Source organism: Pelophylax lessonae, assembly GCF_965119305.1.
Source record: "Pelophylax lessonae genome assembly, chromosome: 1".
In the NCBI taxonomy this organism is placed as follows: domain Eukaryota; kingdom Metazoa; phylum Chordata; class Amphibia; order Anura; family Ranidae; genus Pelophylax; species Pelophylax lessonae.
The window spans coordinates 254,050,326-254,073,971 of NC_138768.1; the positions used below are offsets into that span (position 1 = coordinate 254,050,326).

General features: G+C 44.8%; 1 protein-coding gene across 7 annotated transcripts in view; it reads left to right on the forward strand.

Annotated features, from left to right (window-relative positions):
- Positions 1-23,646, forward strand: part of LOC309562087 (E1A-binding protein p400-like) — a 512,144-nt gene that overhangs the window by 338,407 nt on the left and 150,091 nt on the right. For all 7 annotated transcript variants that reach the window (XM_082266206.1, XM_082266208.1, XM_082266207.1 and 4 more), the window contains 2 exons: positions 19,942-20,085; positions 20,173-20,319. In XM_082266206.1, coding sequence (XP_082122332.1) covers positions 19,942-20,085; positions 20,173-20,319 — 291 coding nt within the window. The remainder of the gene's footprint in view (positions 1-19,941; positions 20,086-20,172; positions 20,320-23,646) is intronic.

Genomic DNA, 23,646 nt, shown 5'->3' on the forward strand with positions numbered 1-23,646 from the left:
TCAAGGACGTCTCTGCAGTATGCTGCTGATATGGTCTATGGATAGAAAAATTGTGTCATATTAAACTTACCACATACATACTTAAGAACACATTATATGACAGTACAAATAGCAAAAAAGTGAGTTCGAAATGTGCTACTCACAAGATGTCCCTATGGTAGGGAGCGATCAGTCATAGAATAAAAAAAAAAAAAAAAAAAACACAGAGTCACTAATAGACGGAAATATGGTGAAAACCCTTGGGCTGGGCAGGGATCGCTTGGCGAGCACTGAGACCACCGGGCACCAAACATGAAGGGGAAAATATATGTAGGTTTGTCAGACAGAAGGAGTATGGATACAAGCTACAGGAGGATATCTATAAAGTATCTTGCAGGTATATTTATGGATCTTTAATTGGTCATAAGTACACAGGCAGAAACCTCTGCCATATAAAGCTTATATAGGTACATGTATAGTGAAGAGGCTTACCTTTAGCCACATGTGTCTCGCCACACGGCCAGCATGCATCATGTGGGGGGGGGGCTATTATTTGTACTGCCCTATAATGTGTTCATATATATGTATGTGGTTAGTTTAATATGACACAATTTTTCTATCCATAGACCATATCAACGACATATTGCAGAGAATTCTCTGATGAAGGAGTCTTAGAACTCTGAAACACGTTGGGTCTGCTTATGCAAACCTCTGCATGCTGACTGTGAAACCATCATTGTGCTACCCTAGTATGAGTATTTTTGCAAAAAAAGCAACAATTGATTCTCTCCAATTAGTGCTTGGAATCAGGCTATATAGATGATTATGGACAAAAATCCATCTGATCTCTTTAACGTGATCTTAATAAAATGTTTATTTTGCCTATGAACACATAGGAAGGTATAAAAAAACATTACCTCAGTTTTACGCTGCCTAGCTCAGGAGCTGGTTAGGTCTTTTCTGCTGGGGCTCTGTGTCTCAGCTTTCTTTATATTTTTTTTCTGAAATCACGTGCTTTTCTTTGCATTTCTGGTGGCCATCACGTCGGTTCACAGAGTGTCTGAATTGGCGGCCTTGTCCTGCCGTTCTCCTTATTGCTTCAAGGAGATAAGGTGGTTCTGCGACCAAATCAGTAGTTTCTTCCCAAGGTGGTTTCTTCATTACACCTCAATGAGGATATACTGTTGCCTTCTTTGTGTGCACGACCCAATCATCCTAAGGAGTTTGCCTTGCATGGATGTGGTCCGGGCGGTCAAGGTCTATCTGTCCGCCACGGAGGCGATTCGACAGTCTGATTCTCTATTTGTTCTTCCTGAGGTACCTCGGAAGGGATCGGCCACCTCTGCGGCAACCATTTCTAAGTGGATCAGACGATTGTTCAGGCCTATTCCATTGAGGGTCGGATTCCTCCTTTTCCGGTAACGGCCCATTCTACTCGAGCCGTTAGTGCCTCTTTGGCTTTTTGCCATCAGGCTTCTGTGGCTCAGGTGTGCAAGGCAGCAACTTGGTCGTCCATGCACACTTTCATAAAGTTTTACAAACTTGATGTTTTGGCATCTTCGGATGCTTCCTTTGGCCGCAAAGTTTTGAGAGCGGCAGTTGTTTAAGGGGACATTGTCTTAACTGTCCCTCCTTCTTGGGGTGTTTTTTTTGTTGTTTCTGTGTTTGTTCCAGTTTTTTCTTGTGGGTTCAGGTTGTTACTGGCCCGGCTGTTTACGTTACCTTCTAATTTGGTTGCGTTGCTTTCCACCCCTCATACCTGCACTGCTTCGGGACGTCCTATTATTGAAGGCTAATACCATCGGGCGGCGACTGTCAGAGGACGTAAGAGACAATAGAATTTTTGTAAGAACTTACCGTAAAATTATTTTCTCTGTAGTCCTGTGACAGTTGCCCCCCCACCCCTCTGGTTTTGTTTGATCTGGGGGTTGTTGCCTTCCGATACTGCTTGCTATAAACTGAGGTAATGTCAGATGGATGGCCCCCTAGTGGCGTGCCGAGGTATAAAAGTTTTTTTTATATTAACCTGATAATCAATTATCTGCCTAGCCTTGCTTCTGCAGAGGGCGCCATTACCCATTAGTGATAGCTAATACCATCAGGCGGCGACTGTCAGAGGACTACAGAGAAAATAATTTTACGGTAAGTTCTTACAAAAATTCTATTTTTGCCTATGAACACATAGGGATGTATAAAAAAAAACAGTATATAGTGGTAAAAACAAGCTTGACAGAAACCAATATCGGTCAATCCGATTGAAGGCAAACCGTGACTAAGACAACCTACTTGCCCCAAAGATCAAAAATCAAGGATGGGTCCTCGCCTGTGGCCGAAGGAGCTGCAAGGATGGCAATGCGCTGAGCTCTCAAAGGCTGCCAGAGGGGAGGGACGTGGGCTGTTATAAAGGCTGCCGCTCACGTTGCTCTGACGAGAAGGAACCTGCAGAAATTGCTCTGTGGAGACACCACCGTCGGAGCAGTGCGGCCGGTGATGATGTCGGTCGTCACGCCGGAAGATGACAAGCTGGAAGGGAGGAGGTTCTGGAAGGCAAGCCTGCGTACGTGGTCACGTCACTATGACAACGCGTTTCAAGCACATGCGCCTTATAAAGTCATGTGACTGGATGGACCAATGGGAACCATTTAAGGGGAACAGCCATAAGTGGGGAGGCTGTGGGGCTGGATTAATATAAATTTTCTTCAGACCCATCCCTAACGTCTTCATCTGGAAGATTAACCCTTTCGGCTCAAGATACAATTATATGTTTGTATAAATACCCTGGATAATGCAATATAACAAGTGTATAATCATATGTAAATTGGAATAAAACATAACATATAAAATGCCAATAGTAACATTTGAAGGAAATACAAAAACAAAGGAACATAAAAAATAATAAAAATTAAAAATAAAGGTAACTTCGATTAAAAATTACCAATAAAGATAATGATAATTAGACATAAAATAACTCATTGTTTATATGTATGTATAACACACTTTAAATATACACATATATACAGTATGTGTTAAAACACAACTGTAGAAAGGAGACAAACAGCGCACATCCGACCTCGCGTAATAACGTTTATTAAAGCACATGAAACATAACAATAAAGTTCCACTCACATGTCCAATAGAACTGACAGGCACTTCAGCAAGGGCTATCTCCCCCTCTCCCTTTCAGATGGCCTCCGATTTGCCCTGTACTGTATAATCCACCAAGGGTGCCGCCGTCACCTCTCTGTCTGTAATAGAGCTTCATTCCAGGTACTTGCAGGCAGGTCCACAGTGTGCATCACAAGCAACAAACCACACTGCAACAAACTGGGGACTGTCTAGTGGATCAGCGCAAGATCTGGTGATATACTTTAGTGTATATGTATGTTTGACATATATATGTGTGTATGTATGAATTTGTTGTATTGTCAAAACACTGTGAGACAATTGTAAGCAAAGAAAAAATAAATAAAAAAAATAATATAATAATAAAAATAAAGATAAACAACAAAAGTATATAATGATTTTCATATCAAGCTATGTGTATCCAACTCTTCATTCAGTCCATTGGGGGACAAAGTATTTAATTTGAAAATCCAAAAGACCTCTCTCTCACAAAGGAGGCCAAATTTTTCATTGGCTGTTAATGTTTTATCAGATATGTATTCTATCGGCATGACTTCTAGGCATTTTATTTCACTGTTGTGATGTAACAGAAAATGTCGAGGCACACTGTGTTTGTCACAACCACCTTTTAATTAACCTCCTGTGTTCACCCACACGCTTACGTAATATACACATGGTGCGACCTACGTACAGTAGTTTGCAGGGACATCGAAGTACGTATATTATGTATTTCGACGAGCGGATAATAAAATGTTTTATGGTAAACAACTGACCATCATTACCCATAAAGTTGGATTTACCATGGGAAATGAGCTGGCAGGTTAGACAACGCATTTTGCAACACTGAAATATACCTGTCCTGTTATTAAAAAAAGGAAAAAAATATACATAGTGTGAGCTTTAGTATGTGTTTTTAGTTTACTCAGAGTGAGGGTTTTTTTAAAGGTTTTGCCCATCTAAAGGTGACTTGAGGGGCCGATGGTAGTATATCTGCTAGTTTTGGGTCCAGCTGTAGAATTCTCAAATGTTTACGAATTATTTGTGTAATCTTTTTATATTTATCGTTGTACCCTGTAACAAACCTAACTGCATTGTTGTTATCATGTTTCTGCATTTTGTTTAGTGTGGGGGACAAAGGAGATGCGTGTTTCTCAAATGTTGCAGATCCTCATAAACTAGTATTTTTGGACCTGGAACTATAACACGAACATAGCAATATCATTTCCCAAAACCATTGCAAGCCAACCAGTGACAATTCCTACTTACATTATTCTAGCTGTCACCGTCCCTCCTGGCATAAAAATATTCCAGGAGGTCAATTTCACAGGCTACGCCGCAATTGTACAAAGACAGAAGACTATGATAATTACGGTCAGACTCTGGAGAACAAATTCTTGGACAAAGGCTTCCCCGAAACACTACTAAAGGAAGCCTTTGAGAAACACGCATCTCCTTTGTCCCCCACTCTGAACAAAATGCAGAAACATGATAACAACAATGTAGTTTGGTTTGTTATAGGATACAATGATAAATATAAAAGGATTATGCAAATAATTCATAAACATTTGAGTATTCCACAGCTGGACCCAAAACTAGCAGATATACTGCCATCGGCCCCTCAAGTCACCTTTAGATGGGCCAAAACCCTTAAAAATACCCTCGCTCCGAGTAAGCTAAAAACACGTAATAAAGCTCACACTATGCATATTTGTTCGTTTTTTAATAGCAGGATGGGTATATTTCAGTGTGGCAAAAAAAGATGTCAGACCGGCAAGTTAATTTCCCATGGTAAATCCAACTTTATGGGGAATATTGGTCAGTTGTTTACCATAAAACAATTTATGCTCGTCCGAATACATAATATACGTACTTCGATGTCCCTGCAACTTACTGTACACAGGTCGCACCATGCGTACACTACGTAAGCGTGTAGGTGAACATAGGAGGTTCATTAAAGGGGGTTGTGACAAACACAGCGTGCCTTAACATTTTCTGTTACATCACAACAGTGACATAAAATGCCTAGAAGTTATGGCGATAGAATACATATCTGATATAACGTTAACAGCCAATGAAAAATTTGCCCTACTTTGTAAGAGTGAGGCCTTTTGGGTTTTCAAAATAAATACTTTGTCCCGCAACGGATTGAATGAAGAGCTATAGACAGTTTGATATGAAAATCATTATATACGTTTGTTGTTTATCTTTATTTCTAATTTTATTATATTATTTTCTTGATTTATTTTACCTTTGTTTACAGTATTGTCTCACAGTGTTGTGACAATACAACAACCAATCGATACATACACACATATATATATATATATATATGTATATTTAAAGTGTGTTGTTATACATACATATAAACAATACGTTCTTTTATCTCTGATTATCATTATCTTTATTGGTTATTATTACTCCTATTTAACTTTATTTTTTTTTCAATTTGTATGTTCTTTTGTATTTGTATTTCCTTCAAATGTTACTTCTAGCATTTTATATGTTATGCTTTATTCCAATTTACATGCGATTATACACTTTTTATATTGCATTATCAAGGGTATTCATACAAACACATAATTTTATCTTGAGCCGTAAGGGTTAATCTTTGAAATGGAGAAAGCCGTAAGGGTTAATCTTTGAGATGGAGACATTAGGAATGGGTCTGAAACAAATTTAAATAAATCCAGCCCGACAGCCTCTCCACTTCTGCCTTTTTCCTTAAAATAGTTCCCATTGGTCTGTCCTGTCACATGACTTAGTAAAGCGAATGCGCATGAAAAGTGTTGTCATAGTGATAGGACCATGTACACAGGCTTGCCTTCCGTGACCTCCTCTCTCCCAGTGACTTTCAGCTAGTCATCTTCCGGCCCGACGAGTGACGTCATCACCATCTACTTTGCTCTGACAGAGGTGTCTCCACGGAGCAATTTCTGCAGGTTCCTCCTGGTGTCTTCTCGTCAGAGCGACGTGAGTGGCAGCCTTTACAGCAGCCCACGTTCCTCCCTACTGGCAGCCTTTGAGAGCTCAGCGTATTGCCATCCTTGCAGCTCCTTCTGCCACAGCTGAGGACCCATCCCTGACTTTTGATCTTTGGGATCAACTAGGTTGTCTTAGTCACTGTTTACCTTCCATCTGGTTGGTGTATATTGGTTCCTGTCAAGCCTGTTTTTACCACTATATACTTTTTTTTATGCATTCCTACAGGTGAAGGAGTCACTAGCAACAAATCAGAAAGGATGTCCCCCTATATAACCCCTCCCACACAGGAAGTACCTCTGTTTTTTTACCAGTGTCTAAAGGTGATGTCACGGTGGAGAGTCTCTCCACATTTTTCTTCAAAGAAGAAAGAAGATATGCTATATACCCCAGTCAAAGATCACTTAATCTAAGGGGTTAGCTATCAGATCCATCTTAAACAATCAATGGACTAAAAAGATGGTACCTGAGCCTCGGGAAGCAGATACGAGATTTTGCCTGTAATGCTGTTCTTTTTAGGCGCTGGACCCTAGGATCCGGACCCTTGGAATACCAAACCCCAAAGGAGCTCCGTGCAGGGTGTTCTAACGGGTCCAAGGCTGTGGCCCCTCTAAAACAAAGGGACCCAGTCCTTGATGGTCACCAAGGCAAAGCTTGCCGTGATAGGTGAAGATTGGATTCCTGTTTCAAACAGAATCCTACGGTAGGATTGGTAAGTCCAATTTAAAATATTTACTCATACAGCAAGCCTTGAGGGTAAAATTGCTGGCATGATTGCAGATTGTAAATATTTTATGCATTACATAGTTACATACATAGTTACATAGTTGGTGAGGTTGAATAAAGACAAAAGTCCATCCAGTTCAACCTGTGTAGATGTGTGTGGCTGTAATCATCTTGCATACCCCTGAATGTTCTGATCCTTGAGATGTACGTCTAAGAGTCTTTTGAAAGCCACCATACTACCCGCAGAAACCACCTCATGTGGTAGAGAATTCCACAATCTTGTAGCCCTAACAGTAAAGAACCCCCCACGTTGCCTGAGGTTAAAACGCTTCTCCTCTAATCGCATTGTATGCCCCCGAGTTCTCATGCAATCCCTTCGACTGAACAGCTTTTTTTCTAAGCCTAGATCCCCATTTAGATATTTAAAAATTGCTATCATGTCCCCCCTCAGGCGTCTCTTCTCCAGGGAGAATAAATCAAGCGATTGCAGATGCTCCTCATAATCAAGGTCCTCCAATCCCCTAATTAGTTTAGTTGCCCTTCTCTGGACTCTCTCCAGCTCCAACACATCCCTTCTGAGGACTGGTGACCAGAACTGGACCGAATACTCCAGATGAGGTCGGACCAGAGTTTTATAAAGTGGAAGGATTATAGTCTTATCTCTGGAATACATCCCTTTCTTTATGCATGCTAATATTCTGCTAGCCTTGGCAGCTGCCGCTTGACATTGCATGCTGTTGCCTAGTCTATCATCAACCAAGACTCCCAGATCCTTCTCCATTTTTGATTCTCCCAAGGGTTCCCCTCCTAACGTGTATTGTGCTTTTATGTTTCTAGTCCCCAAGTGTAAAACCTTACATTTCTCCACGTTAAACCTCATTTGCCATGTCTTTGCCCACTCCGTTATTTTGTCCAGGTCATTCTGTAGGATATCTGCTTCATGCTGTGCTGTTATTGTCCTGCCTAATTTTGTGTCATCTGCAAAAACTGATATTGAACTACTGATCCCGTCCTCAATGCTGTTTATGAATAAATTGAACAAGGTTGGTCCTAGGACTGAGCCTTTGGGGGACCCCGCTTACTACCTCAGACCAGTCTGAGTACGCGCTGTTTATTACCACCCTTTGGACACGCCCTTTTAGCCAGTTCCGTATCCAAGAGCAAACCCTGCTGTCGATACCTGCAGACCTTATTTTATAAATTAAGCGCTTATGGGGAACTGTATCAAATGCCTTAGCAAAATCTAGGTACACCACATCCACTGGTCTGCCCCTATCTAGCTCACAGCTCACCTCCTCGTAGAATGTTAAGAGATTGGTTTGACAAGAACGCCTATTTGTAAACCCGTGCTGGTTACTACTGATGATGCTGTTGTCCTTAGCAAACTCTACGATATAGTCCCTTATCATCCCCTCCAGAAGTTTACATACTACTGATGTCAGACTGACAGGCCTATAATTTCCCGGTATATGCCTCTGACCCTTTTTGAATATCGGAATCACGTTAGCTTTCCTCCACTCCCCTGGTACATCTCCTGTCCTAATACTGTCCGCAAAGATCAGGAACAGTGGTCTGGATATAACCTTACTGAGTTCCTTGAGTACTCTCGGATGTACGCCATCCGGGCCTGGTGATTTGTTTGTGTTGAGTTTATCCAGCCTTTCCCTGATTTCCCCCTCTGTTAGCCATAGTGGCAAGTCCTGTGTATTACTACTGACTATACAGTCATGGTCAGTGTACCCCTCCGATTCCTGTGTAAAGACTGATGAGAAAAAAGCATTCAGTACGGTTGCTTTTTCAGTGTCCTCTGTAACCATCCTCCCATCATTGTTAATTATGTGTGCAATATGCTCTGCCCTAGTTTTTTTGCTGTTGATATACTTAAAGAATTTCTTTGGGTTTTTTTTTTGCTATCCTCCGCTATTTGTCTCTCAAAGTCTATTTTAGCCATCTTGATTTTGTGTTTACACTTCCTATTTGCCTCCTTGTATTGGTCGAAAGCCAATACTGTGCCCTCTGATTTATATTTCCTGAAGGCCAATTTTTTTCCCCTAATAAGTTTTTTAACGCTCCGGTTTAGCCAGCCAGGTTTGGCTTTGTCTCTTCTAAATTTATTTCCCATAGGAATGCACTGCAAGATGCCTTTGCTTAATATGTTCCTAAAGCATTCCCATTTTTCCTCTGTGGTCAGGGATCCCAGGGTTCGGTCCCAGTTTACCCTTTCCATCAACAAGTACAATTTTGGAAAGTTTGCCCTTCTGAAGTTAAGGGTTCTTATGTTCCCCACTTGCCTTGCTATATTGTTATTTACGCTAAATGTGATCATCCTGTGATCGCTAGAGCCCAGGTTGTCCTGGACTCCTACCTCCGAGATTAGGTCTGGGTCATTAGTGATCAATAGATCCAGGATTGTGTTTTCTCTGGTAGGGGAATCCACCAACTGTGACATGTAATTATCCTGTAAGGTTTCCGTGAATTGACGGCCCTTATGTGAGTGTGTAGTCCCCTCTCCCCAGTCAATGTCGGGATAATTGAAGTCCCCCAATATGATGACTGATCCTAGCTTTGCCACTTTACCCAAAAGTGCTAAAAATTCCAGCTCTACCTCCTCCCCTTGTTTAGGTGGCCTATAGCAAACCCCCACAATTACTTTTCCCTTTTCTCCTTCCCTATGGAGTTCTACCCACACGGATTCTAACTCCATACTCATCCCTTCCGTAATGTCACTCCTCTCTATCACCCTTACATTATTCTTGACGTAGAGACATACCCCTCCCCCTCTTTTTCCTACCCTGTCCTTCCGGTACACTGAATACCCTTGGATATTTGCCAGCCAGTCATGTGAGGGGTCGAACCAAGTCTCCGTTATTCCCACTAGGTCTATGTCCTCCTCATGTACTAACATTTCCAACTCATCCATTTTATTAGCTAGGCTCCTGGCATTAGCATATACCCCTCTTAGTTTTACAGAAGTTAAACGTGATTGGTTATGTTTATTCCTGTTTGGTCTCCCGCACAGACCTACCAATAGACGTTGTGGACCTACTGTCGCTGCTGACCCTACAACTGCCTTCAGTCCTTTGCTCCCTCCTAACTGACTCTACTTCTGAGCCCTCCCCCCCCGTCTCCTAGTTTAAAAGCTCCTCCAACTTGGTGGCCATCTTTCTCCCCAAAAGAGCTGTACCGCCCCCATTAAGGTGCAGCCCATCCTTACTAAAGAGCCGGTAGCCGACTGAGAAGTCAGCCCAGTTCTCCAGGAACCCAAACCCCTCCTTCCTACACCAGTTCCTCAGCCACTTGTTAAGTTCCCTAATCTCCTTCTGCCTCTCCTGTGTGGCTCGAGGTACAGGCAGTATTTCAGAGAAAACCACCTTGGAGGTCCTTTTCCTCAATCTATTACCTAAGTCCCTGAAATCGTTCTTAAGGATCCTCCACCTACCTTTAACTTTGTCATTAGTGCCCACATGCACCATGACCGCTGGGTCATCCCCAGCCCCGCACAACAATCTGTCTGCCAGATCTGCGATATGCCGAACGCGGGCGCCCGGTAAACAACATACTGTTCGGTTCACGAGATCTTTTTTACAGATTGCCCTCTCTGTCCTCTTGATAATTGAGTCCCCCACTACCACAACCTTTCTAACCTTTCCTGAGTTACGGCCCCCCTTCTTCCTGGAGCCGACCCCCCCCTGGCAGCTGGGGGAGGGCGCATGCTCCAGCACTGCCACCCCTGAGTTGATATCCCCCTCAACCTGCAACTCGGCAAACATGTTGGGGTCTATCAACTCAGGACTGGCCTCCCTGACACTCCTCCCCCTAACATTCCTAACAGTCACCCAGCTGCGTACCTCTGCTGCTTGCGTCTCCTCCATTCCTCCCTCCTCTATGCTGACCCCTGCCAGCGCCTGATGGGTAAAGTCCAAGCTCCTTTCCAGGTTGTAGATGCCACGCAGTCTTGTCACTGTGTTCTTTAGATCCACGATGTGGGCTTCCAGAGCAACCAGTTGCTCACATCTCGCACAGCAGTATTCGTCCTCGATTGGATCATCAAGGAACGCATACATGCCGCAAGAAGTGCACTGAGTGGCACCCCCAATCCTGTCGGACATTATTACCCACTACTCTATGGGGATAATGTTAACGACCTGCTCTTCCTTACCTACCCTACCTCTAACTTCCCTGGTACTAAACCTGGGGTACTCACCAGTCTCTAATAAACTAACCAGTCGCTAAGATACTTACCAGTCGCAAAGATAGCACAGACTCAAAGATACTCACCAGTCGCAAAGATAGCACAGACGCAAAGATACTCACCAGTCGCAAAGATAGCACAGACGCAAAGATACTCACCAGTCGCAAAGATAGCACAGACGCAAGGATACTCACCAGTCGCAAAGATACTCACCAGTCGCAAAGATACTCACCAGTCGCAAAGAATCTCTCCCGCAAGATACTCACCAGTCGCAAGATACTCACCAGTCGCAAGATACTCACCAGTCGCAAAGATACTCACCAGTCGCAAAGATACTCACCAGTCGCAGATACTCACCAGTCGCAGATACTCACCAGTTGCAAATATACTCACCAGTCGCAAATATACTCACCAGTCGCAAGATACTCACCAGTCGGTCAGTCGCAGAGCACCGTCGGTCAGTCGCAGAGCAGTCTGTCAGTCGCAGAGCAGTTTGTCAGTCGCAGAGCAGTTTGTCAGTCGCAGAGCAGTCTGTCAGTCGCAGAGCAGTCTGTCAGTCGCTGAAGGTCGCAAGCAAGGTCAGTCAGTCACAGATCCCTAAGTGGTCAGTCAGTCACAGATCCCTATGGTCAGTCAGTCACAGGTCTGTTAGTCAGTCACAGATCCCTAAGTGGTCAGTCAGTCACAGATCCCTATGGTCAGTCAGTCACAGGTCTGTTAGTCAGTCACAGATCCCTATGGTCAGTCAGTCACAGGTCTGTTAGTCAGTCACAATCCCAAGCACTGTCACAAGGAATAATGACCCAGCTGCAGAGATACTCACCAGTCGCCGCTGCTCCTCCTCCCCTGCTTCCGGGAACACTTGCCTCCTCAATACTGTGCGGTGTCCGTCCTCCACCGCCGTCCACTGCCGCAGCTTTCAAGTCCCGGTCCCGCCGCTCTTTGTCCCGGTCCCGCAGCCGCCGCTTACCGTCCCGGTCCCGCAGCCGCCGCTCTCTGTCCTGGTCCCCTGCACCCGCGCCGGCTTCTAGTGACCTAGTGCGGCTCCCCCGCACGTGTCACCCGGCTCTCCTCCACGCTCTCCTCCACACAGCTCTCCTCGCAGCTGCTGCTGCTTGCTCCTCCCACACTGCTTCCGTGCACTTCCTGTTTCCACCTCAGCGTTGTTCCCGCATTGTTCCAGCATTGTTCCCTTTAAAAGATAACAGAGACCGAGTGCCATGTTAGTCTCTGCATGAGACTATGGATGTTAGGCCTAGGCAAAATACATCTTGTTAAGCGTTATTTCTTTGCTTGTTTTTCTGACACACTGTTTTCACCCTGTGCTGATCACCTGAAAGGTATCAGCTGTGACAAACCAATGTGTGCATGAGACTATGGATTTTAAGCTATGCAAAATACATCTTGTTGAAAGCTCTGGCCTTTCCTCAGGGAGGAAATCTCACTGTCACACTGTTTTTTTGCCCTGAGCTGATCACCTGAAAGGTATCAGCTGTGACAAACAAAATTCAGCCTAAGTTGCTTTCATCCCATGTTGCTGTTTTTATCTTGGCGCAAAAGTTCTTGTTCGTCTCCTACCTTGATAGCATGTCTGTGGGGAAGGCCCATTCGCACATGCGCAAGAATCTTCACCTTTTTCAAACAGGTATACGCCGCATGGAGGGAGTGTTTGAATGCGATTGGCGTGCATGTGGACACCACCTAGCACCCCACACATGCGCAACTTTGCATAAATGAGCGTGATTTAGAAGGAACTGTTTACAATGCGCTAGCTCTGTCAGAGGCTGAAGGAGACTCAGAGCAGCAGCTGGGTTGCGTAAGTCAATGTGGGTGTATGTACAAAAGAGGTCCTATATCTTGGGATAATGAGTGCTGTGTGCGATAAGCTGTATAAGTTTGACACAAGCCTTGAGTACACTATAGTTAGTACCTCAAGTTTGTCTTGCTATAAAACTTGCTATAAATCTGCCCAAAAAAAAGGGCTGGGGGGGGGGCACAGTTGGACGAGGCACTGTGATGCCACCATCAGGCCCTGTCTATTCCCCCTGAAGAGCTGCGGCTAGCCACTTTGAGCCATTACAGTTGTCAGGCATAGTAGCTACTCCAGGTGCTTCTGCGCAACCTACGTCACTAAGGACGATTTGGCATCGGCATTAGCTAGCCTTAAGGGTAGGATTGCTGGCATGATTGTGGCATCACAAGGAGGGAGGAAACGTGATAGATCCCCCTCACCTGAGCCACCCCTTGAATCAGTTCAGGATTGGGCAGAGGATGTGGAAGAATTAGCTGATGATGATCCTATGGAAGGTCAAGCTGAGGTTTCCACTTCTGGGGAGTCAGGGTCAGAGGAATCTCTTTCAGCCTCTCAAACCCAGAGATTTTTAGTTCAGTCTCTTACTGAAATGGTCCTGTCTGGATACAAATTTCCTCCCTTAGAGACAGCTGAAGTCTCTTTTTCCTCTCTAGGCTCATTGCGCCCTCCTCATAGTCCTTGGACGTTTCTTATACATTTGCTCTCGGAGCAAAAAATGTATAATGATTGGAACCATCCTGATAGGATTTTTGTTCCTCCTAAAAGGTTTTCACTATTGTATCCTATGGAGGAAAAGTTTACTACGAAATGGAATATACCCTCTGTGGATGCTGCCATTTTTTCGGTTAACAAGAATTTAACCTGCCCTGTGGATAATGCCCAGGTTTTTAAAGATCCAGCAGATAAGAAGTTGGAATCTTTATTGAAAGCCTCCTTTGCGGTTCCAGGATCTGCGATACAACCAGCAGTAGCGGCCATAGGAGTTTGTCAGTCTTTAAAAGACCATATGAAGCAAGTGTCCAAGACAGTTCCTTCTCAAGGCGAGTCTGTGGAAGATCTGTCAAATCTACCTCGCACTTTGTTTCGCAGTGGATGCTCTTACGGACTCCATATGGCAAATGTCACAGGTTGCTCTGATGACAGTGCATATGTGCAGAAACCTTTGGTTAAAGAGCTGGTCTGCGAAATTACCATGTAAAAGGTTACTGGCTGGCTTCCCTTTTCAGAGAGAACGCCTTTTTGGTGGCGATCTGGATTAGTATATCCAAAAGATCTCAGGGGGTAAGAGTATGTTGCTACTTGTAAAAAGGAAGAGCAAGCATCCCACTTTTAAGATCCCCAGCACTCATACTACCAGTGCTTCTAATTCCAGGTGGTGGCGACGGCCTCAGCCATCTGGGTCTGGAACCATGCCTTCAGGGCAGGGTCAGAAAAAGCCCTGGGCCCAGAGATCATCCAAGTCTTACTCTAAGCCTACTCTGTGAAGGGGCGCCTTGGGTGGGGTAAGGCTGCTTCGGTTCTCGAAGGTTTGGGTGGAAACGATCCAAGACAACTGGGTTATCTCCACTATCTCACAGGGGTACAAACTGGAATTTTGGGTGTTCCCGCATCCTTGGTTTGTAAAGTCAAGTATACCGACAGATCCTCTAAAAAGAAGGGCTCTCTTTCTGGCGTTGGACCAACTGAGGGCACAAAGAGTGATAACGGAGGTTCTGGAGAACGAAAGGTTCAGGGGCTTTTACTCAAACCTGTTCATAATCCCCAAACCAAGCGGGGATGTGAGACCTATTCTAGATCTCAAAGCTCTAAACCAGTTTCTGAACGTTCATACTTTCCGTATGGAGTCAGTTCATTCAGTCATAGCCTCCCTGCAGGGAGAGGAATTTCTAGCATCCATAGACATCAAGGATGCATATCTTCACATGCCTATATTCCAGGCTCATCAAGGGTTTCTAAGCTTTGCAATAGAAAACTGTAATTTTCAATTTGTGGCCCTGCCCTTCAGGTTAGCCACCGCTCCAAGAGTGTTCACAAAGATCCTGCCTCCAGTATTGTCTGTTCTAAGGTCCCGAGGGATATCTGTGATAGGATATCTGGACGATCTATTACTTATAGATTGATCAGCTTCGGCTCTAAGCCAAAATGTCCTCCAGACAATACAGTTCCTAGAAAATCTGGGTTCGATACTGAACTTGGCAAAGTCAGCATTACAGCCAGTCCAGCGTCTGGAATATCTGGGTCTTTTTGTGGACACAGTACAGGCAAAGATATTCTTGCCAACAAGAAAGGTCACAGACCTGGAGGATCTGGTTCGGGTCCATAGTAAGGCTGAGATATCCTTCTATACGTCTTTGCATGAAGTTATTGGGGAAGATGGTGTCCACAGGCAATTCCTTATGCTCAACTCCATGCCAGACCCTTACAGAATAACATTCTGTCTACATGGACCAGAAGGGTTCAATCTCTGGACTGGTCCATGTCTCTGGTACCAAGAGTACGTCAGAGTCTGAATTGGTGGTTGATGACCAGAAATCTGGAGAAGGGGAAAACCTTTCTTCCAGTAACCTGGAAGGTGGTGACTACAGATGCCAATCTCTCTGGCTGAGGAGCGGTTCTGGAGGAAGCCACTGTCCAGGGGAAATGGTCTTGGGTGGAAAGAGGTCTCCCCATCAACATTCTGGAAATCCGAGCAGTCATTCGGGCATTAAAATGCTGGACGCCCAGACTTTGGGGTCACCCTGTCAGGGTGCTATCTGACATTGCCACAGCCGTGGCTTATATCAACCATCAAGGAGGCACAGTCAGTCAGCCCAGAAAGAGATGGATATCATCCTATCTTGGGCAGAGAAGTTTGTGCCATGCCTGACAGCAGTTTTCATTCCAGGAATAGAGAACTGGCATGCAGATTTTCTGAGCCATCAACAGATGTTTCCAGGGGAATGGTCCTTACATCCCGAGATTTTTAAATCAATCTGCCTACGCTGGGGGGTCCCAGACGTAGATCTGTTGGCATCCAGGTTCAACAACCAGTTGAAGAGATTTGTGTCCAGGACCAGGGATCCACTCGCAGTCGGAGTGGATGCTTTAGTGAGTCCTTGGGAGGAGTATTCCCTGATTTATGCTATGCTCCGGTGCTGCTGATACCGCGTCTGTTGCGCAGGATCCAGCTAGAGGGGAAACCAGTAATCCTGGTAGCTCCGGCATGGCCAAGGATGGTTTGGTATACACAAATCCAAAGGTTGGCAGTGACAAGGCCTTGGGCCCTTCTACTCCTTGTCCCGCAGACGCTTCCGGATGTCAGTAAAAAGCCGTCGTCTACGTTGCACTTCAGGAGAGTAGTCCGGGAACAACAGGATCTTCGCATTCTCGAAATGTAGGTCTTGTTTGGCACGAGCCGCGGCCAGCAAGCGATCCCGGTCTCTGTAGTTCAACAGGCGGAGTAGGAAGGACCGGGGCGGTGCGCCAGGGATCAGAGGGACCGGGGGCATCCTGTGCGCCCTCTCCACGATGAAGGTAGGCGGCAGGTCAGTCAATCCCAGCAGGGAGGAGAGGAAGGATTCTGCAAACTCCACGGGCTTAGTCCCTTCCGCCCGCTCCGGCAGACCCAGGATCCGAATGTTATTGCGCCGGAGCCTATTCTCCATGTCAATGGCCCGGTCTTGCAGCGCCCTGACTTGGAGCTGAAGGGCATGAAGATCCCGCGAATCAGCGCGGGCTGAGTCCTCCAAGTGAGTAATGCGGTCCTCCGCCTCCGACATCCGGCCCCGGAATTTGTCAAGGTCATGGCGGATAAAGCTGACGTCCGTGGCCAAGTAGTCGATTTTGGCGGTCAGGGTATCCCTGCAGGCCGTGATAGCCTCGAGGATATCGAAAGGAGATGGGCTGGTAGACGCTCCCGGATCCCTCTCCGCCTGGGTGCCCGCCGACATGGTGGAAGAAGGAGGCCTCGTGTCTAAGATGGCCGCCGCGGGACCCGTAGGCCGCTTGGTGCTTCCTGGAGGATTTGGCGGATCGGAGCTTTCCCGGGGGAAGCGGAGGAGCCCGCGAGGCGCCCCCTGTCTTGGACCTCAGGGTGAGGAGTAGGGTGAAGCAACTCAGTCAGATGGATGCCGATGGTAGTAGAAGGATAAGGTAAGGAGCGTAGTTCAAACCCAGTGCGTCTTCTCAGCTTCACATCCCGGCCACGCCCCCTTGAGTTGTCTTTTAGTTTTACATAGTTACATAGTAGTTGAGGTTGAATAAAGACTATAGTCCATCCAATTCAACCTGTGTAGGTGTGTGTGGACGCAATCATCTCACATACCCCTGAATGTTATGATCCTTGAGATGTATGTCCAAGAGTCTTTTAAAAATAGCCATACTCCCTGCAGTTACTACCACTTGTGGTAGAGCATTCCACAATCTTGTAGCCTTTACTGTAAAAAAAACCCCTGCGCAGCCTAAGGTTAAATCTCTTCTCCTCTAATCGCATTGTATGGCCACGTGTCCTTATGCATTCGTTGCGACTGAACAGTTTTTTTTCTATGCTGAGATCACCATTGAGGTACTTTTTCCCAATATAAATTTTATTGCAAGGACAAATGATTTTGTAAATTAGCCTTGAGGTAGAGCAGTTGGTGAACTCCTGAATAGTGAATTCCTTGGAGCCATCCGTATTAGTGAAGGTCTTAGACTTAAGGACATGTTTACACAATGAGCAGTGCCCACACAGAAACATGCTCTTTAGGGAAAAGGTCTGTCAACCAATTAGATTGGCGAAAATTTCTTACATATTCTGAATGAACTAAAGAGTCCTTTAGGTTCCTAGCCCGTCTGGCTGTAAGAAGAGGACGAGGTCCCACTATTTTACCAATCAGCGGAGACACAGTCAGCAGATTCCAATGACGCTCCAAAACATTTTTCACCTGCCTCCACTGCGCCCCGTATTTAGTGATAATACGGGGAGAGGGGGAGAGGGAGGAGGAAGATGAAGTTTTCGCTGAGGTGTCACCGCTGTTCTGGTTATTTTTAGTGAGGAGGGATTGTCTATCTCATTTATTAGCATTTCTTTGGGCCCTCTTAATAATTCTATGGGAGTACCACCTTTCCCAAAACCTTTGGTACATCTCAAAAGCTTCTTTTTCATAGTCTGAACTTCTTGAACTGTTCCTCTCCATCTCCCTTCAACAATGTGGTTATGATCTGGTGAAACCCCCCCCCCCCCCCCCGTTTCTTACTTAAGTTTGCTTCCAGCTGCAAAGTCACTATTATGTCCTTGGGACTTAAATTTGGTGCTGGCAGTTTTACAAAGACAGCTTTTTGAACCTCTGGGGCAGGCTCCCCTGGTTCTTCTGACCAGTAAACTGGTCTTTTTGATTGCGATAACTTTGACTAGAAGGGTATTGGAATTAGCAGCTCTTTCTTGTAAAAAGCCATTCTTGATTTTTCATCAAAATAGGGTAATTCTACCTCCACACCCAGGTTTTTTGCCCAAGGTGGTGTCCGTCATTCATTTAAAGCAGGACATTATACGTTCCTTTTTTCCAGATCCTCACTTAGAGGAGGAAAAGTTATTGCATTTTCTTGATGTAATGCCTGCACTTAAGTTTGACTTGGAAAGATCAGCTCAGATTCGTAGGGCCGAGAGCTTGTTTGTGCTGCCAGAAAGGAAGGAAGGGGTTGGCAGTATCTAAGTATACAATTTCTTATTGGATTCGCCAGGTTATTACCCAGGCCTATAATTTAGAATGGAAGGTTCCACCTTTTCCTGTAAAGGCACATTTTACCAGAGGAGTAGGTGCCTCTTGGGCACTTTGCAATGGCTTAGATTTTCAAGGCTGCAACCTGGTCCTCGGTGCATACGTTCACCCCCATCTACCAAGTGAATGTTGGGACCCAGGAAGAATCTGCATTTGGCCGCAGTGTTCTGCAGGCAGCGGTGTAATCCTTTTTGTGGTCAGATGGCAGTATTTTTTGGTGTCCCCCTCCCTTTGGATGCATTGCTTTGGGACATCCCATATGTTATGATTCATGGCTCCGTGTCCCGTGATGTACGAAAAGAAAAATACATTTTTAATACAGACTTACCTGTAAAATCCATTCCATGAAGTACATCATGGGACACAAAGGTCCCTCCCCTCTTCTATGGGACCTTCACAATTGCTTGCTAGAAAACCAAGGTACTTCCTGTGTGGGAGGGGTTATATAGGGGGACATCCTTTCTGATTGGTTGCCAGTGTCCTTCACCTGTAGGTGGCTATAAAACCCATATGTTATTATTTATGGCTCTGTGTCCCGTGATGTATTTCAAGAAATATATTTTACAGGTAAGTTTGTATTAAAAAAATCCATTTATTATGATCTCTTTGAAGACTGTTGCTCAAATTAAATTTTGTCCATAATTATCTGTATAGCCTGATTCAAAGAGCTATTTGGAGAGAATCAATTGTTGCTTTTTTGTATTACCTCTTCCAAGGGTATTTTTTCTCCAGCAGCTATGAATCATAAAGATGCGGTCTGACTTTCTTCTCTTAAAGTGTTCTTCCCTCAAGCGGCGCCTGATCATCTTTTGGTCAATGAGTATTTTTGTTCCCTACTTTTATATGTATTAATCGATAACACAATTTTGTGTATTGTACTACAATTACTTTTGCTATTATAAAAATCTAAATTTTTAACTATAATCAGATTTTTACTCTTTGAGCCTTTAAAGTCCTATTTCCAAAATACGGGGAACCCTTTTTGCATTTCACTATTAAGGGATGTGACCATAGAATTGATCTCCCAATTTTTTTGATACCTCCTAAGCTAGTCTTATTATAGGGGAGAAATGGGCTATAAACTGTCCCATCTGCCTTTACTACTCCTTAAAAAAATACTGTAGATAAGGGGAGTCTGGAAAGCTTTTGATCTTGCATTTTGATATTATAGCTGTCGCTGAATCTAAATTGACAGTTCCAGGTAATGGTCAGCTAAAGCCTATGGTTGTATGTAGAATAAGGAGATAAAAGATGGGGGGTGGAATTATGTTATGTATCCTGAAAGAACATTTGTATTCCATCCACAAGGAGTTTTTCTCTGTAAGCATTTTACATTCAGCTATTTACTGAAACATGGGCCAGTGATTGCAACACACATTTTCTTTCCTTAGCAAACAATTCATGAACTCTTTGAGCTTTACTCTCCACTTGAAGACTCAGGATTTGGAGTAAAAGCAGAAGAATTTGTAATGCTTTCTCAAGACCCACCTCCAGCAGAAACAATAGCTACAAAATTTGCCAAGCCATTCATTGAGGTACAGTTTAACAGTTAAGTAGTTTTAGCCCTTTGTAGTGATTCTTGCCAGCCTCATAAAAAATATATTTTATTTTCAATTATAAAGGCTTTGAAAAGCATCGAACTTGGAGGTGAACTGGACATGGAAATATCAGAATTAGAAACAAAGGGAGATAATGTGGTCAAAGCATCAGATAGCTGTCACAAAGAGGAGACCTCAAAACTGACTGAGCTGGCTGCAGTGGTAGAACAGGTAAATGTTTCCACGTATAAAGTATTAAATCAATGTCTGATTTACAGCCATATTTAAAGTTTCCTTTATAAAGATGTAAAAGAGTAAAAAATAAAAAGTAAGGTATGTCATAAACATTATGCACACATATAGAATGTGTGTAATGAAAAATGCTGTAGCTTACATCGTGTATAGCTTATTTGTTCAACAATATTAAAGGGGTATACATAGCAATGTTATATTATTAATGTAGTGCATCAGTTGATAGAAATGGCAAAAATAGAAATAGATGGAACCTACATGAAAGTAGATACCGTATAAACCCTTAACTGAATTAGTTTCTAAAGAAATATGTATTCTAAACCAGCCCTCAAATTTTCCACTCGCATTTTGCGAGTGGAAAATAATGTAGGGCGAGCTTCGGGAGCGAGAGGAGAGGAAAGCCGGCCAGCTGACGGACTGGATAATGTCAGAGCGCGGATCATCCCACTGTAACAGCTTTAATTGTAATTGCCGGGCACTGGCCGACACACACAGCCCGGCAATTACAGCCTGGCTTCTTTGATAGACAGAACACCTGGCCAACCAGGATGTGTGACGTCTATCAAAGAAGCCAGGCTAGGAGGCAGGACTGTGTGTGTCAGTGAGCGCCCGGCAATTACAATTAAAGCTGTTACAGTTGGATGATCCAGGCTCTGTCATTATCCGGCCAGCAGTGGCATACCAATGGGGGGTGCCAAGCCGGTACTCGCACCGATCATCTCCTCATGTTAAGGCAGCTGCTCCCTCGGTCTGTGCTGCGCTGCTCGCGGGGGCTGGAAGAAGGTGAGTGCCCAAGGATTGAGCCGCCTCCCTGTGTGACTGGATAGGATGAGCGGTGGGGCGGCTGCATATAGAGGAATTGATCTTTCCATATTCCTCCTGCAGTCGCTGGATGTCTGATTCTCCTCCCTGCAGGCACTCAGCGGTTGCAGGAGGAATATGGAAAGATCAATTTCTCTATATGCAGCCGCCCCACCGCTCCTCCTATCCAGCTTCTTATTTTCTTTTGCTGCCCCCCCAGTGCTGTACAGCCCCCCCCTCTCCAGCCCCTTAGTGCTCTTCAGCCCCCCCAATGTTCTTCAGCCTTCCCAGTGCTCTTCAGCCCCCCCACTGCTCTTCAGCCCCCCCCCCTCCAGCCCCCCAATGCTCTTCAGCCCCCCCCCCTCCAGCCCCCCAGTGCTCTTCAGCCCCCCTCCAGCCCCTTAGTGCTCTTCAGCCCCCCCCTCCAGCCCCTTATTGCTCTTCAGCCCCCCGTGCTCTTCAGCCCCCCGCCCTCCAGACCCTTGATGGGCACTGATGAGGCTGCACTGATGGGCACTGAAAACGTTGTTATTATTTATTTTTGTAACTTCTGCATTAATGCAAAAACATTTAACAGTGTAATTTTATGAGATAATTTATGAGGGCGTGTTTAGGGGCGGAAATAGGGGTGGGGCAGGGTAGGAGTTGGGTGGGGCAACTGGTGGCGAGTAACCCTTAAGGCCTGTCTAGTAGCTCAGGACTTTAAATTTTGAGGCCTGTTCTAAACCATTGCCATTTTAATAGGGTACATTTTCAAATTTTCATCCTCTATTGCATTATATTGCAGCTGATCTTCATCCAGTGAGCTTGTAATCATTTTCCTGCCCACATGCATGCAGTTTAGCATTTCAGAGATCGTTGCATTAAGTTTCCCTGGTCAGGCTTCCTGAAGGTGTCAACAACAGCTCATGGTTGCGTAATGTATGTTAAAATTACCACTTTTATGCACGGGAGTGTCTAGCTGCTGTGCATCCCTTCATGTGCCCAGAAGGAACAGGTAAAGCATCCAGCCCCACTACCTGCAGCCTGCCAAAGTTTATGGCAGGCCACTGCTAGATTGGTCTGAGAACTGTACCGAGTGATGCTTGCATTTAAGGCCCTATGGGTGTACTGCCACCTACAAGAGGAAAGGAAACTTTCAAACAAATTGTAGACCAACCCACGATAACGGTACATACTACAAGCACAAGCATACCTCAGTTTTTTTCATAGTATCTTAGGAGGATGAACGTCTTTTCTTCAGCTGTGCTAGGAAATGTGTAACACATTTTTTGCTAGCATTTTTCTTCATTTTTTTTCTCCTTGATCAAGTCTTTTGTACAGTGTTGCTGTGGTCTATTATTGCAGCTCTCCAGCATGGCCCACCCCCAGCTTGGCTTTTGGAGTGCTGGGAATGGACACTGCTGGACTGAACATTGTGGCACAAGCCTGTAAGTGACCTTTGGGCTTTAGGTTCCACATAAAGCTCTTTCTAGACTCTCTTCTGGTAACAAGTTAGTCATAGATCGCTTTTCATGGGCCTCAGCGCTTGCCCTGTTTTTGATGACTCACTCTGTTAGTTAGCACCTTTAAATTTCCTGCTTTCTGTAGGTTCCTACTACTGAAGGTGTTACATTTGCTGGCACTCAATGCTCTCTTTCCTGCCTCTCCACATTGAGGAAGCATCTCCCTGCTACTGCTCCTGCATTGCAAAATACCACATGGACCTCCAATCTCAGGTTGTTCCTACTGCTTTCCAACGGTGACTTTGTTCACTTCCAGCCATCCTACCTATTACCAGCTACTAGCTGTCTGGTTTTCATGAGTACCTGAGGGCTTGTGTTGTACCCTGAGCTTAAGATGCTTTATTGCTACACCGTTGTAACATGTCTGTTTCTAGAAACAGGGGACAGTGCCACTGCAACAGACCCAAGCTCACACTCACCTAAGGATTCTAGGTACATATGTTCCGTGCCTTCTTAAGCTACTTGTGTCTGCAATCTAGACTTCGATTACAGTACCTTGGGATTATATTGTTATATATATATTATATTTCATTGGAGTCTTTCTGTAGGGGACCATGTCCCCTTCCTTCTCGGCTGGTGTCTCTTCTATGGCCACGCAAGATTCTATTGCTCAATTTACCCAGTTTCTGGCTAATTCTAACTGCAAAGGCTCTATGCGCACTCCTGCACCTTGATTAGGAATTAATGTTATTATTTCAGGATTGAAAGAGATCATTTTGGCTCTTATTGATGCAGTACATACTACTCTGAATCTGGTGAATCAGCTTGCTGTCTCCAGTCTTGAGTCATAGCTCCTTCAGCTAAAAATACCTTTCCATTGCACATGCTGTTTTGGGGTATTTCTGTGTGGTAATTGGAAATAGCCAGTTGTGCCCTTGGCACCCCCTCAAACTTTAACTGGACTTGATCCTGTTTGAAATTGATTTAGCTAAACAGTGGTCCATGCTCAGTGTGGAATCGCCAGAGGGTAACTCTAAAAGGTAAACCAGTAGGGAAAGGA